This window comes from Lepisosteus oculatus, chromosome 23, assembly GCF_040954835.1.
Source record: "Lepisosteus oculatus isolate fLepOcu1 chromosome 23, fLepOcu1.hap2, whole genome shotgun sequence".
Lineage (NCBI taxonomy): Eukaryota > Metazoa > Chordata > Actinopteri > Semionotiformes > Lepisosteidae > Lepisosteus > Lepisosteus oculatus.
The window spans coordinates 14,759,064-14,775,630 of record NC_090718.1 but is presented as its reverse complement, the minus strand read 5'-3'; the positions used below and the strand labels follow the sequence as shown (position 1 = coordinate 14,775,630).

Genomic DNA, 16,567 nt, shown 5'->3' with positions numbered 1-16,567 from the left:
CTCTGCCTTTCCTTTGCTTTTGTGCATGTATGGATTCTCACGCTTCATCATCTGTCTCTCAGTGTGCTGTTGCTGTACTCTCTCTAGTGCCCAATAACTCAGTATGTAGACTAACCCTAACCCTGCTCTCTCTGTGCTTCAGGTTCTTCTTACTCTTGATGATGACTTGGACTGTGTTCAAAGAGATAAGATCTACGCCTTCTGAAAGAAATACTGCCCTTACAGCTCTCAAGCAGACCAATCGTGACCTGTGTTAAAATGGCACATATGACACATCCACCTGGAGGGGTTCCCCCCCACTTCACTCTTTGATACCTGTCCTGTCCACCTGTGTGGAGAATCCATTTGCCAATCAAAGAAACTGGGTCACCTGACCATGCCGGAGCTCCGCCCATCGCCTTTATTCATGTTGTTAGTAATATGGATGTTACAGATGTCACCACTCTCTTTGTTACATTAACGTCAACACGACTGACATGAAAGGACCTTATATCCGTCTAGAAGGCATTGTTGGGGAGTTTTGTGTGTCAATGTATGTAACTGAGCACACATAGTGTGTGGGGTTTAAGAGTTTGTGTGTGTTTAGTGTCTGCTACTAGAAAGAGGCCTGTGTTTCCATCTAATATGGTCAGTGAAGCAGGACAAGATCCACTGTTTTTGCTAAAAGATTGTTACAGGGTTCAGATTCATTTATAAGCAGAACAGAGAGTGTGCTTTTGCACTGTAAAACAACTTTATGTAAAAATAAATATCAAATTTTCAATACTGTTTTTTGGCATGTTTATCTGCATGTATGTTAAGTCTGAATAATGAGTATTTAAGAGCTGTGTTTCAAGAAGACCCTTTCATATGGGAGATGCAATATTTTCAGTGCAGTGGTCCTCAGACTCCTGTGTCTACTGAGTTTCTGGTCCTCTGGTTTGGTTTGGCCGTTAATCACTGGCATCAGCCAGTAACTGATCTAATTAAGATTTGTCTCCCTTTTTTCTGACTAGGTGACCAGTTTGTGTCAAACAAGTACAGGTAGGAGTTTGTCAATTTGTCACATTTGAGCACATGGATGGCAGGAGCTCTGAAAGACAGTGATTCTCACAGGGTTCAAAATCCATGCAGCTTTTTAAGAGCTGAAGGCCAGTTTCAAATAACCCTCACAGAGAAAAATGAAACCCCTTCGCCTGTGATTGAGCGCTGGGCTGGCACATGAAACAGAGAAGGGGGTACTAAGTGAACAGGGTGTAGAAACTTGGTGATTGTTGGGTGCCTGTTGCATATGAAGTAGAATTGTTGGCCCAGCTGGGGGTGCTATCTTTCTCTTCCTACTAGGTTAATTGTAAACCATCACTTTGGTTTGCAGACCAGGCACCTTGTTGCTGAAGGAGGCAACATCTTCCAGCTATTTTCAGACCTCCTTAATAAGCTGCTCAAGTCTTCTCAGTCTGAACTGAACTCCTTTCCCTGCTATCCATCGCTGCTGTATAGCACACCTACACTTCACTGACAATGAGGAATCCCCTTATTTTGTTATAAAAAATTAATTCCAGCAATGTATACAATGCTTCCAAAGAATACATTTCTAAAAACACAATTCTAAACAATACCATTGTTAACGATTCAAAAATTAAAGAAGCCTGAAAAGGGAGATTGTTATTAATCAGTTTTGCAAAATGTCATTAAGTCCCTCCAGGTGTTAACACTTTTAGGGTTGTCCATTGCGTGCGTCAGCCTGGCTTGACCTTGTTCTTTCAGCAATTTAGCTTCAAGCCCAAGGCCCTGGAGTACCACTTTGTAATTTGCAGCACTCTCTGCAACCCCCTGTCCGAGCTCAGGAACAGGGTCGTGTTGTGTACTGGGGGATCTCGAGGACTTCCCCTGTCTCACCACCTCTGCCAATGGCTCTTTAAAATGAACATAGAGAAGAAGTGGGAGAGGACACCTTTGTCTTACTCCAGATGTCTGGACTCCCTCAGGTGTCTGTTGACATTGACCCCGCTACCCACTTTTGATTACTGTATCTTTATCCAGTGGCTGAAACTTTCTCCAAATGTGAAGTGTATCAACACTCTGAACAAACAGCTATGATTTATAAACATTTCAGGCTCAATCCATCCGCTGTCACACAGAAAATCTACCAACAGAATGTTTTAAAATCATCTAAAAAGTCCCAAATCAATGGGTTTGATGAGTGGGATGTTGGGTGATTAGAGTTGAGAGAGATTGATGTGATCCAGAGTCTAATCACCCAGGACTGCAGGTGAGTCCCCACTCCATATTAAAACAAGTAAATCTTAGTTCCAAACTGAAAGATCAAGGAGAAACATTTTGGCTTTTTCAAGTGATCTTTTCTATTTTTCATCTTTACTTGTTCCTTTGCAGCGAACATGCAGTGACACAGCATCTACACATGATGTACTTTTAACGTTTCCAGGTCTTTTCTGGTCCTGGATCCAGTATAATTTCCTTGGGACAACCTTATTGTGAAAGGTGCTATATAAAATAAATTGAATTGAACTCTAAAGATACAGAAACATTCAGAATGGATAAAGTTGACAATTCTACCCTGTGAAGCAGCTGTACACAGTAATATCTACAGTAGATATTTACAGTAGGAAAGCCTGTGAGCTCCCATTCGTAATTTCTTTATTTTTTGTTGTTTTTCATACTGCTAACTGCACATACCGTTTGCTCGGTTATTAGATATGACTGACAAACACTTATGGACATAAGATCGAATATTGGCACAGTTAAATCTACACCAATAATTACTGCCGACTAGCTGGACTATGGTATCTCACTGGTACCTGTACTGGAAAGAAGACGGCATCGCAGGAAGAGGGGTAAACGGGCAGGCGTTCTGGTGAGATTGAGGCAGTGCAGCAATTGTGCCCCACTCCCAAGTATACTTCTTGCTAATGTTCAGTCACTGGACAATAAACTGGATGAACTGAGAGCAATGCTTCATCAAGAACTCCAATATGCTGGCGCTTCCAATAACCTGGCTTGACCCGTCTGTTCTGGACTCTGCTATCCTCCCAGGAGGATTTTCTATTCACCGTCAGGTGAATATGGTAAACAATTCCTGGCGCACAGACGTGGAGATTATTTCAACTTCATGCTCTACACATCTTGACCATCTGACAATAAAATGTTGCCCTTTCTATTTACCGAGGGAGTTCACATCGGTAGTTCTCACAGTGGTGTATATTCCGCCGCAGGCAAATTTCACAAGGGCACTGGATGAACTACACTATTAGTTTAACATAAACGAGAATACACATCCATCATAGCGGGTGATTTCAACAGGGCGAACTTGAAGAAAATGCCTAATTTACATCAACTGCCTGACGCGTGGAACAAACACGTTGGACAATGTTTACACTCCCTTCCGGGATGGCTACAAAGCCCTCCCCCGACCTCCTGTCTGCAAATCCGATCACGCCCCCATTCTGCTACTTCCCGTTTACAAGCAGGAGCTTAAACAGGAGAGGCCAGCGTTAAGACCCATTCAATGTTGGTCGGATGAATTGGATTTTATATTAAGTCACTGTTGTGCTACTACTGACTGGCAGATCTTCCGCGAAGCTGCCGGAAAAAAAAAATCAATCTGTATAAGGACTATGTTACATTGTAAATGCATTGAAGACGTGGTTCCCAGGATTACTGTTCGCACACATCCAGATCAGGAATCGTGGGTAAATGGCGAGATTCGCACCAAACTTAAAGTCAGGACAGCTGCTTTCAATTCTGGCGATATGGATAGATACAAAAAAATCCAGATAGGAAAGCCATCAAAATAGCCAAATATGTTTTGTTCATATGTGTGGATGTGCTGATTAAAACAATGTTATGTTGCGCATTGAGAGGGTTCCTGGTGGCATCATAGCCCTACTCAGTCGCGCAGGTCACCTAATCCTGTGGTCAGAGGATATAGTTAGTTTAAGGTGTTACGACCCCAAGTGCCTAGAGGTAAAGGGGCGTAACGTTTAGGACAATTCTTTTGGAAGCAGGTGGGTTCTGGTGAGGGACTAGGAAGCATGATAAGGGTAAGGAACTAGAGTGGTGCCAAAGGAAAGAAAATAAACAAAATGGAGCTGGCTAGGACAGTGAGGGAAAGCTAACCTGTTCTGAAAAGAACAGCGGCTTGCGATAAATTAGTTTTTTTCGCTCATTCAAATACACAACAATGCGTTCGGGCAAACAAGTCTCAAATTCTTCTACGAGCATTAACTCACACAATGAGTTAAACTCACTGACTTTACTGGCTACAACCCATTTATCAGAGAGAGTGCCCTTCTCTCTCGCAAATTCAACAAAAGTCTGGTCTGACACTTAACAATGATTTCGGAAGCATTGTCTATAAGCCTCGGGGACTAATCCGTAAGCCCGTGAGATTGCAGCTTTCACAGTATCGTAATGCAAACTTTCTTCCAGAGAAAGTGCAGAACAAACTTCCTGAGCTTTGCCCACTAATCTGCACTGCAAAAGCAGTGACCAGACCTCCTCAGGCCAACGAAGTGATGTGGCAATTCTCTCGAATGCACCAAAGTACGAATCAACTTCTGTCTCCCTAAACAGAGGAACTAAAGCAATGTGCTTACTTACATCGAAGGTGGTCGAGAGTGGATCTTGCAAAGGAGACACGCTAGAGGCCTCGGAGTGGGTCGGCTGCACAGCAGGAGCATTCTTTCGTGCTTCTAGCTCAAGCTGTCGGAGCTTAACCTCTTTCTCCGCCTCGATCTCCATCTTACGAATTGCAGGGCGCAATTCAAGTTCTGCCTGGCGTACCTGGGCTTTTTCCTGCGCCTCCCCGTGGAAGCGGGCCAAACAAACTTTCAGGCGAGTCTCGCTTTTTGACCCGGTGGAGACTGGAGAGAACGGATCAAAGGGAGGTAATGTGGCCTTGACCTCAGCCTCCGTCTAAGTCTTCAGCCACCCCCTGCGCCTCATCCTGTTCTTCCACCACCATAGCAGGGTTAGCACCAGCCCCAGGAGAACCAGCGTCCCTGCTCGCTAGTGCAAAGATCTCTAACTCCACCAGCCTATCCACCACAGCTCTCTTGATGTCCCTTTTAAGAGCTTGCGTCGAAACCTGAATCCGGAAGTGATCTGCAATCTGGAACAACTCGTCCTTCCTACACCTATCCAGCTGCTCAAAGGAAGGTTCCTCCACAAACTTTCGTAAATCAAAAGTAGCCATAATTACAGTACCTTGCCAAAACACAATCCACAAATCAAAATCCTGTACCAGTCCTAAAATGCACAAAAGTACCAACACCAAAATTCTGCAACCAAAAAATCTTTAGGACGGGAATTTGAGATCCCGGACGAGCCCCCAATACTGTTACGACCCCAAGTGTCTAGGGGTAAAGGGGTGTAACATTAAGGATAATTCTTTTGGAAGCAGGTGGGTTCTGGTGAGGGACTAGGAAGCGTGATAAGGGTAAGGAACTAGAGTGGTGCCAAAGGAAAGAAAATAAACAAAATGGAGCTGGCTAGGACAGTGAGGGAAAGCTAACCTGTCTACAAAAGAAAACCCGAAACACACGGTCTTCGGCGTCTTCAACACCCTAGCTAACCTCCACTGACTACCCAAAACCATAGAAGACAAATGGCACTCACCCGTACTAAACTAGTGTACTAATACAAAATCAACTAAGTGTGTAGAATGTACCCAGCAACCTAATCTAACCCTATACACAAAAGTTCACACAAAAACACAAATGAACCAGGAATACAAATAAGGGAAAATTAGAGTAGTCAACAGGAGCAGGGTACAAAAGAACACAAAAGTTGAACATGTAACACGTTAGGCAAGGTAATGGCAAAACAAGGATAAACACAAACAACCAAACCACAAAGAAACTAACAGAAAACCAACAAAACAAAGACGAAGCTATACGAAAATACACACACACAAAGAATAACAAAACAACGACGCCAAAGCAATAACCAGAAGCAAAGCAATAACCACACCCAAACAGGACCGAAGTCAAACAAAAGGCCTCTCCTCGCTGAGAACCTCCATGTTATATGCTGAATAAGATGTGTTCCTATTGGCTGAGAGATAATTGATGATGACATCATACTGAAAGTGTGGTGTTATGGTGGGCCAATGGGGAAGGGAGAACAATCAAGAGTCAGCAGTGTGGGCATAACAGAAAAAAACACACAGAACACACACTGGGACGTAACATAACGAAAAAAAGATGAGAATGCATCTAATTCATAAGCTCAGATCTAAAAAAAAAAGGTCACTCATATGCGGCATATATGCTCTTTATTTCAAAACTAGTACAGATCATAATATCAGACAACTCATAGTAGCTTCAATGGACCGTGGTAAAGTTAGCTCAAAGTTCGATTTTCATTTTGGAATGTCAATAGCATTTCACAAAACCTCCTAGAGGTTTTGCACAGCATTGTGCATAAGGTGATTTGTGAATGTTTTCACAGCCTTCAGTTTGTTGTTTTTATGCCATTTTTTTCCCCACACATAAATATTCTGTTGTCAATAGCTTTGCATTTTTAAAGACATTTTAAAGGAAAAAATTTCATAACTTTCACATAAACTAGTCTTTTTACAAACCTTTGCTTTTTTCACAAAATAGGTGTTCATGCAAATCACCCACATATGACCATAGGACATAGAATAGCACAAAGACAAACTCAAAAGAAATCTCAGATTATCCAGCCTGTAAAGATTGGGATCAAGCTGTTTTATTTCTGAAATCTTTTCATATGTCCTGTTTTCATTCAGGCAAGGGTTGACATACTGTATGCAATACTGTTGACAGCAGGAAAGACCCTCTTCTCTACTCAACATCTCACTCATCAATTTCCCTACGGGATTAATAAAGTATTATCTATCTATCTTTTTTAAAAACACCTGCACCCAAGTGTGAAACCAAATGTTTTAGCCAGAAGACTGACCTTTCACAGTCTTGCTTCGATTTGTGAATGACACCTAGGTTACGTGCCAAATCTTGGAAGAAAACAGAGGCCTGGTAACGGAGATGTCAAGGGCCCTACCTGTGTGGCTTGCGCTGCACCTGTCTGACTCACCTGCAGCAGCAGGAGGCCGGGCCTGTGCGAGCACGTGGGAGAGTGTGTGTGCGTGCTTGTGATTGCGTGTCCAAGGCCTGCCCAGCTCAGAGAGAATTGCCCCCGGGGACAGGGGGAATGAAGGCGCTGGGCGTGCGTCGCTGGGAGACCGAGACACAGAGAGAAACTGAAATGTGACACAGAAGCTGCGAGTCCAGAGAAGGGAGCCCAGCAGGTGATTCTCAGGTAAGCGGAATCCTGGAAGGGAAAAGACAGCAGCGTAGGTTATCGGGACGCGGGGGAGAGGGACGGGAGAATGGGAGGGGGTCAGGGAACGGACTGCCAGGCTGAAGAGCTGCCAACCTCAGACGGGTGCAACACAGCAGGGTGAAACCAGAGGGGTTCATGTTGTTTGCTGTTTAGAGGAGTGAGAAACACTGGATAAAAAACTTTTACAAGTGAGACAATGATTTGATTTGATTTTACATTGGAGAGAATGAAGATGAGAGCAGGGAAGTCAGAGGGTAGGAGGACATGAATTTCAATTAAATTGAACAGCAGTTGTGTTCAGTGGTCCTCGCGTGTCATAAGGGTGTTTGACTGAACGTGTGACGTACAGCATCCAGCGGGCAGGGGGGAGGTGGGGGTGGAAGTGTACCTGAAGTACTGCCATCCAACGGGTCTCTGCTAGCCGTGTTACCAAGCGTGGTTCATGAGGATTTAACCGTGCCCGTGAAGGTCGTCAGGAAACCCAAGTCAAGAAGCACGGAAGGTTACAGAGGGAGGCAGCTGAAGCCCGAAGCCCAGGTGCAGTGCCTGTGCTGAGCTGGTCTGCCAGTCCCAGCCTTCAGGTGCGCCTGAACAAGCTCTGCAATCTCTGCACCGGCCAGGGCAGCAGGAAAAACCAGAAATCTGAGTGCAGTCCATTGGCTGAATGGCTGCTGGAATGCCCGGCAGCTGACGAGCAGTGAAGGACTGCAGTAAAGCCACTCACCCAGCGTGAGCAATCACTCCCTGCCTCTGCTTCACTATACACACAGTGAGGTTAAAAAAGGGAGCAAAAATGCCATGCCAAGAAAAAAAAATGTTCTTATCATTCTCTCAGACTAGCTGGTTGTGAACCAGTTTGTGAACAGACATGAATGTCACTTATTTGTTTATGCTGTGTTATTTTTAACTAATTTGTTTATGATACTCTATTTAAAAAAAAAACCTTCGTCACTCTGCAGTCCATTATTAAAAGGGGGAAATGCAGGTACACAGAGGGGTGTGACTCATATAACATGCAAGTATTCATTACTGCTGTCTTCCTATCTCACAGAGACACCTCTCTCCAGACCACAGTGCCTGGAGTTGGAATTCCACCCAGAACACAGAATTCCATAAAAGATTCCAGTGTACACACCTAAAATTCCTTTGAAATCCAACTAGAAAAAAGGGATATAACTGCTGACACTGTCTCTTAGCCATTGAGAAAGGGTTCATAGCTCCAACAAACACAAAGAGGTGAGACAGATAAAGAATGTTTTGTAGTCAAAACTGTTATTTTCTTTTCATGTGGAATTAACCTCTAATTTGTTTCTTCACAGCTCAAACACTGATTCAGCTCCATCCTGTCTACCATTAGTCACCATCTGCCATCTCTATCTACCATTAATCATTGCTAAAAGAGCAAGCCAGCCTTGATGCTGAATAGAGACCACCTGTTACTAAAACTGGAGCTTTTCACGAGCGGTCCTAAGGAGTCACACTTCAACTGTGTACTACCAGGGGGCAGTGCTGGGTGCTGGGCTGTGATGGTGGGGACACCCTGAGGGCTACTGCCATGTCTGATGTGGTGTGGAGGGGCTCAGACGCAGCGAGGGCAAGCAGAGAGCAGGTTCTGTCCAGGAGAGACAGGCTGCCCCCTCCCCTCCTGGAGGAGGGCTTCTTCCCCTTCTCCTCCCAACCTCGGGAGTCCCTGCTGGTGCCTGGCCTTCCAGGCCTGGCCTCCAGGCTGGACGCCGCCTCACAGGAGGACTCCAGTCCTCACCTGCTGGAGCGGGACCTGATCCTGGCGGCCGAGGTAGGCCAGGCCCTGCTGGAGAGGAATGAGCAACTGGGAGCTCAGCTGGAGGAAAAGGAGAGGGAGATAGAGGTGAGTGAACATTGCTCCCAGTCATGATGCTACACGCCCATGGAGCCCCTCTGCCACACAGAGCAACTGTGGAAGCTGTAAAATTTGCTCCACTCTTTCACACCTACATTGTCTTTTGCCAAATTGACACTTGGAGAGCAAATCGGCAGCAGAAAGTCTCAGATACCCTGGGGGCACCTCTGACATTTACCATCAGCTAAATCTCATGACATAGCTGGGGAACTGGCCCTGACAGCAGTTGTGCCCCCTTCCAAGCAATAGCAGCAGATAATATTACACTGCAGCTTGATTTCACTTGTGCAAATGTGTTCTCCACTGTGGACAATCCAGCGCTGTGAACAAGCTGCCAGCCTCTGGGATAGAGAATACTCAGATTGAGAGGAAATTCAGTAGTGCTTCACCTCAGGGTCTTGCCACAACATGTCGCTCCCTCAACAGAGCCCTGATAGCAGTCAGTGTTTGTCTCATACAAGCCCATCGTGGAAGGGGTCTGGTCCTGCCTGGCTGGGGTCTCGGCTCTGACGCTGTCTGCCTCTCCCGCAGGGGCTGCAGCAGAAGCGCCACGAGCTGCAGCGGCAGCTGGAGGCCAGCGGCCTGGAGTGGGCCCAGCGTGTGGCGGAGCTGGAGGCCGACCTCGGCGCCCTCCGCGCGGAGCTGGAGCAGCAGCAGAGCCAGGACCGGGAGCGCAGGAGAGAGGGCAGCCAGGAGCTGGGGCAGCTGTCCAGTCACAACCAGAAGTTGGTGGAGCAGCTGGCAGAGGTGACCTGTCGGCTCTCTCGCTCACTCTCTTTGCTCTCCGGGTCCTGTTCTGTATTCACACAATGTGTGGTCACTTGCATCACTTGCATTGTTAAGCGCCTTGGGACAACCTTGTAAAAGGCGCTATAAAAATGAATTGAATTGAATTGAAGCTTACTTGCCCTGCTGAAGTCGATGTCACTTTGAGAACTTTGGGGAAAAATGAAAACAGATGCCTGCACTGCCAACAGTAAATATAAAAGTAATGCTTATAGCGATTCAGTTTCATTATGTTGTCTAAATTTTAAGTCTCTTTTGGGGAAAAAAAAATTGAAGCCTTGAACAATTAAATAAGTTTTAGAAACCTGTCTTTGTGCATTCAAGGTGAAGTCCAGGGCTGGGAGATCCCTGGACCCATTGAGAAGAGTTAAGATCTGTAACTCACAGTCCAATTCACTCTACCTCTAGAGCTACACTTAGTAGCAAATTAACTGCACCCCTCCTTCTTAAGAATCCAATATACAGCACAAGTTTCATCTATCCCACTTTCTTTGATCTGTAGCATTTTACTTAATGGGAACGTGTGTATAAAGTATCTGTCTGTGTCACCAAGTGATACAGCTCCTGTGCATGTTTGATTAACATCCCTGACCTGGGCACGCCACAGACTGTACTCTTCACACTCGTCTCTCACGACTTCAGAACAGGGGCTCATTGTTGCACAATGCTCTATAAAGCTCTCTCAAAAGGACGTGTAGAGGACGATGCTGTGTACTGTATATCTGGTTACTGGATCTGCTCTGCCTACAGTGTGTTTCTATGGCTACGCCCCTCTTCCTTCTTCTGTCTCCCTTGCTCTGTGACCTCCTCATTCCACTGGAATGCAGCCCGACAGGGTTTGCGCAATATTTTTAAACGCCGGTACGCCGATCCCTCTATTGTGAAGGCGGATTAGCATGCCACGCCTCTACCTGACACAGATATCAAGGAACATCCCAGCCTGTCTCAGCACTCTGGGATCAGAAGGATGGGAGTTCTTGCTTTTTCTATCATTGTCTAGTTACCATACTGCCCTCTAACTGATCCTTGTGCTATTGTAAATACATCAGTTGCTGGGAGAAAATATCTTCAACATAGAACTGTGGATAAAAGTAGCTTTAAAAGTGAAATAGACATGTCTAGGTGCCAACATAAGGTGAAACAGTATGTTACACGCGGTGCCTGTATGATAAAAGATTCCTCACTTAAGTTTCCCTTGAGAAAAAAGCCTTCAGAAGGCCATCGTGTGTTGAACTTTGCTGTTTTCCTTCCACGCTGTAAAATTCACAATCACGTCAGAGCTAATTCTGCAGTGAGGCTGGCATCTCTGCCACTGAAGAGACGAGAGCTCTCTGTCTGGTCTCCTGTGTCTTTTTGTCTCTGTGTCTCCCTCTGTCTGTCTGTGTGTCCCCTCACACTCACCTCCTCGCCCCGTCTCTCTTAGGCAGTGATGGTGGAGCACAGCCTGCGCTCAGAGCTGCGCTCGCTCAGAGAGGAGTACGAGGAGAAGACGCTGAGCTCTTCAGTCAGCACTGCCAGGGTGGAGAATCTGCAGAAAGAGGTACCTCTCCCTTGGCTCTCAGAGGGCTCTTGCCCAGCCCTCACGGTCAAAAACGCAGTCAGCCAGGGATCCTCATGTGTTGATGTGTCCTAGGCGTCACATGAAATAATCAGAAAACAGACCATTATTGTTAGAATATTATTTCTCAGTGGTTTCCAATGCAGTACTTAACGAACGTGCTTGTTATTTGCCTTGGAAAGGTGGTAATGACATGTCACATGTGTTGTTAATAAAGAGGCTATTGAAAAAGTCTTTCTCAAGGTGTTTTAGTAAGTCTGCACCGGAGCATGGTGAAATCAGGCAGCCGTGCAGCTGTGCCCGGAGGGGGACGGTGCAGGGCGCAGTTCCTGCACGTTTGCTTGGATGACACGCCGTGCTCTTGCCCCACCTCTCAGAACCGCGTGCTGCAGGAGAGGGCCGCCCTTGGGGAGCGGCGGCTAGCGGCCCTGCAGGAGGACCACGTGCGGCTGTGTGCCGAGAGCGCAGGGCTGCGGGACAGAGTCCTGGAGCTGCAGGAGAGGGACCGGGAGCGGGAGAGGGAGGTAAGGGGGTGGCGGGGGGAAGAGCAGCTCAGGCCTGCGGAGAGAGACTTGGCCGAAGTGACGGGCAATTCGCTGCAGTTTTCGCTGGGCTTTGAAACAGGAGGTGGCACTACTTACCTCGCTGCCCGCTGGCCTCGTGTAACCAAGCCGGCTGCGGATCTCTCTCTCTGTGTGTGTGTGTGCTCAGCTCGCCCAGGAAAGGAGCGAGGCCTTCGAGCTACAGACTTTGAACCACAGCCTGCAGAGCCGGGTCCAGGCACTGGGGGAGAAGATCAGCCTGGCGGAGCCCGCCTCCCTGGCCAGGTCGCTGAAGTCCGAGATCGAGCAGACCCAGGTAACCACCGTGCTGGACGCGGATCGTTACTGCGTTGAGCCCAGGGTTTGCAATTTGGGTGTCGGCATTAATTTGCAAAGGGAGTAAGTGCGCAGAAACCAGACTCATGATTCGAGGGTCAACACAGAGCCTGCAGCAGAGCTGTCCTGAGTAGCAGGCTGGAGGAGGTGATGACCTGTATTTCCCTTTGACATTTCTTCCACTGAAAAGCAGCTGGCAAAGAGAAACAATGAATGTATCTACTGTGGTGACTAATCATTACAATTAAAAAAAACACTGTACAGTTTTCTCAAGGTTCATGCAAGAATAATCAGTCAAGCAAAAAAATGCATTTTGCAGAGGCAAATATACAATTAACAATCTTACCGTTAACCAAGGATAAAAAATGTCCTTTTTTCAGGCACAGGACAGCAGCTTTGTCCCAGTGGAGAACCTGAGAGAAAGGGAGGAGGAAATCCATCAGCTGAAGGAAGAGGTCAGGTCTTCTCTCAAGCATTAAACTCATGATTTGAGGAACCGGGGCACTTGTCTCCCTCTCCCTGCCTTTTCCTGTCCAAGGAGGGCTCCATCTCTAGCACACAACGAAGCACACAATCACAGCAAAGCCTTCCCCAGCCTGTCCTGTACTGGAGACAGCCCTTCCCAGTCCTCCTGCAGAGTGTGAGCTCACCTCTAACTGATGTCAGATCATCACACTGCTGAAAATAATTTATCTTCCTCTTCATGGAACCTCAACCACATTATTAGTCCCCACCAGCTCCTTACCAGAACTCCAGAGAGTCCTGGACATATAAAGTGGACAACAGGGTAAATGGCATCACAGGATGAGGAAAGGGCAAAAACTACAGTAGGTCTTGTCATGGGCCTAATGACTGAGAAATGGTAGAGATGTTTCAATCGATGGGGAGTCCTCTGTCCAAAACCAGTGTCATTCTGAAAAAACTACTGTGGATTTAGAGATAACCCTACAGGGTAGTTAAGAGCAACAGCTTAACTAGCAGATTGATACAAAGAGAAAGAGGATTTAGCTGAAGTTCACTGCAGTGAAGTGGAAGCACTAACGTGATGGTTGTGGGTTGAACTCCCAGCTGTAGACATCACTTATATGATTAAAATCAACTCACACTGTGATTCGCTACTATCTCCTCAGCTTGAGTCCAAAGCGAGGGAACTGGAGTCTTTGAGAAAGGAAGTGAAGCAGCTCTCTGAGCAGCCGAGTTACAGGTAAGGACACAAGAGGACAGAGACAGGGGCTCTGAGTTCGGCAGTGCTGTGGTGAGGCACAGAATTCAAGATGGCTCCGCCTTCCTGGCTCAGAACCAGAGCTGACAATCATGGAAATCAAGCATCATGCTGTCGCAAAATCAGACGATCCTGAGCCAAAGAGAATGTATGAAAAAATGAAAATTAATGAATGTATAAAAACACAGTGGAATTGTTCCTTGGCATACATGACTCTTGATTTTTAGGTTCAATATCTTTTATGGCAATATGTGTAAAAAACACAGAATCCATAAATAACACAGCCAGTCACAGGGATGTTTCAGCATACTCAGTCTGAATTGTACGTAACAACAGCAAGAATGAGATTCCTTAGGAGTCCTTTAATATTTTAAACATTGGTAAACTCCTCAGTCTCTAGATCTAGATGCCTAGATCAGATCATCTAGATGACTTGCAGTTAGTCTTTCTGGCATAGTACATCTTTTCAGAGTAAACCATTTTAAAGAGCTCTCTCTCCCTTACTCCTTCCAGTGCTCTAGAAGAGGATCTGAATCGTGTCAGAGAAGAGAGAGACTCCCTCAACCAGCAGCTGCTCAACACTATCCGTCACAAGGTGGCGCTGTCTCAGGAGCTGGAGGCCTGGCAGGTACAGAGAGGGCACTGCTCTTGAAAACAATTCATGAACAACAAATTCCACTGACATTCCTGCACACGTCTGTGACACTCCCAACATGCAGCTCTGTCACGAAGTGAGCAACACCGAGAGAACGCTTGACACAAACCAGAGCAGAACCAAACACCACAGTGCTGGGGTGTGGCTCAGCCTTGTACTGTATGTCACACAAGGCCTGATGCAGACTTTTGTTAAGGAAGCTGTTGCTAACAGTGTTCATTCAGGGCTGTCTGGTATAGCATGGTGAACATGGCCCTACACCATCTGATTAGGATTAATAATAGTAAAGGTTTTATACCACTAGAAAATAACAGCAGTCAGTAGGCTTTATCTGCAGAAACTATATTGACAATTCTGGTGACACACTTCAGCTCATTGGGCATTACAGGTGGTGAAAGACCCAGAAAAACACATCGCGCCTGTAGGGGTTGCTTTGTCCTCCATTCCCTCTCAGGGCTAACTCTTTCAACAGGATTACACAATGTTTGGTCTTAAAGAAAAAAAACAAAAACAGGAACTGTGATTTACTGAGAAATGAAAAGGGCGCTGACCTGCATTTGTTTGTCATCCGACTAACAGCCAATGAGCTGATCTGGCAGTTTCAAATTCTTTCAACCCATCCAGAGTCTGACTCTCTTCCTCTCCCTCTAAGGAGGACATGAGTTTGCTCATCAGCCAACAAGTGCGCTCGCAGTCGCAGGGCGAGGAGGAGAGAGCAAGGGAGAAGAGGGCATCCATCAGGCGGAACGCCAGGACCAGCAGGTCTTTCAGGCTGCCGGCGAGGAGAGGCGAGGAAGAGGAGAGAGGGACGGGCAGCTTCTTCTCCTCCCTCTTCAATAAGAGCTGAGGGAAAAGGGAAGAGGCACCGGGGACCAGAGGACAGAAAATAAGGGGGAAAAAACAAGGAAAGCGGGGATGAAATAAAAGGAAATGAGAATGTAAGCAGTAGAAAATTATGTTAGAAAGTTAACAGTGCTTCACCAATGAGCCTCAGAGACTTGTGCTACCCCCATTTATTTTCCCCTTCCCCGCATAGAAACTGTTGCAGCTTGAACCAAGACTACCTAAGCAGTAACCAAACCAGAGAACCTCAAAAATGGTAGCCACTTGAACAAGGAAAAAAAAAGGTCTTATCCTGCTGATTTCATACTTACAACTTTAGAATCAGACTAAAATCCCCGGATTTGCTTGTTGTGTGGCAGTCTGTTAAACACCTGGGTGAAATAAGAGATGGTGTCACGGTTTCTAGGGTACCTTGTGTTATCATTGACAAAAGGGAAAAACAACCGATCCGAGGGGAAAAAAAACACAAGCACCACCTCACATTCTTCCAAACCCTTGAAAATATTTGCACAATTTATTAATATTATGGAAGCCAATGTTATTTATCTAAAAATATTTTTATATGTAGAACAAAGTATTTTGCAGATGTATAGTTATATAAGAACTCCAATGCTCATGTACATATGGCAAAATCGTCCTCCACTCTCTATAAAGCTGAATAAAATCTCCAACACTGGTTAAAGTGTGTTTCTTGAGGTAGGTGCGGGACGGCATGCAGAATGAATGGATATCTGTCACACTCCTTACAATAAAGACAACAGCAGCAGGGATCTGAACACTGAAGTCTTGGGAAAGAGAGAGGCTTTCTGGGATTCAGAGAGTAAAGGACAGAATGTGTGTAACCAGATACCCAAGTCAATTCATTCCTTCACTAGAATTGTATTTAGAGCTTTTCACCTCTCAGCTGTGATTACTAACTCTGCTCCTGCATATTTCTGTGATGGCGGCACGAGGCATGAGCACATGCTCAGAACATGAAGAACAGTGCAACGAGAATGTATTGTAGAAAAGCTCTAGAATATATACATTTAGTATACAGTATATATACAGTACACTCACTTACCAATACCCAATACCAGCTACACAATAACAGCTACTAGCAATACCCAATACCAGCTATTACCGGGAATCTCTTTCTATACCAAACTATTCTAGATTAAACCCATCTGTGAATGTCTCTCAGCCCTTCACCAATTATGTAATTAACCATATGTGAATCTATTTACACAAGAGAGACCTTTACATCCTGACCTCTAGTTGCCACTATCTGCCACTATAAGCTGTCAGCTGAAATAGGCTAATTACTGCTGTCCTGCCCCGGTTGTATCGTAGAAAACCATATTCCAAAACAAGATCACTCCCTGCTGAATGATGTAACGCTGCCACAACGGAGGAACTTCGGAGGTGCAATTCTGAAGTCAGATATGGTAACAGGTGG

The 16,567-nt window shown here is 45.8% G+C and overlaps 2 protein-coding genes across 7 annotated transcripts in view; both read left to right on the top strand.

Moving 5' to 3' along the window:
• The window catches only part of sidt2 (SID1 transmembrane family, member 2), a 32,815-nt gene extending 32,052 nt beyond the window's left edge, over nucleotides 1-763 (top strand). For all 4 annotated transcript variants that reach the window (XM_015337469.2, XM_015337468.2, XM_015337470.2 and 1 more), the window contains one exon: nucleotides 143-763. In XM_015337469.2, the coding sequence (XP_015192955.2) occupies nucleotides 143-205 (63 nt within the window). In that variant the 3' untranslated portion in view covers nucleotides 206-763. The remainder of the gene's footprint in view (nucleotides 1-142) is intronic.
• A 6,382-nt stretch (nucleotides 764-7,145) lies between these two features.
• On the top strand, nucleotides 7,146-15,805 carry bicdl2 (BICD family like cargo adaptor 2). Of its 3 annotated transcripts, XM_015337342.2 has the most exons (11): nucleotides 7,146-7,284; nucleotides 8,360-8,544; nucleotides 8,628-9,175; nucleotides 9,719-9,934; nucleotides 11,397-11,513; nucleotides 11,909-12,055; nucleotides 12,243-12,389; nucleotides 12,790-12,864; nucleotides 13,540-13,613; nucleotides 14,145-14,259; nucleotides 14,939-15,805. In XM_015337342.2, the coding sequence occupies exons 3-11, from the start codon at nucleotides 8,864-8,866 to the stop codon at nucleotides 15,131-15,133; spliced, it is 1,398 nt and encodes a 465-aa protein (XP_015192828.2). In that variant the 5' UTR covers nucleotides 7,146-7,284; nucleotides 8,360-8,544; nucleotides 8,628-8,863; the 3' UTR covers nucleotides 15,134-15,805. The 3 variants fall into 3 exon arrangements, with proteins under 3 accessions (XP_015192828.2, XP_006642268.2, XP_015192832.2); XM_006642205.3 differs by lacking the exon at nucleotides 8,360-8,544; XM_015337346.2 differs by lacking the exon at nucleotides 11,909-12,055.
• The last annotated feature ends 762 nt before the right edge of the window (nucleotides 15,806-16,567 follow it).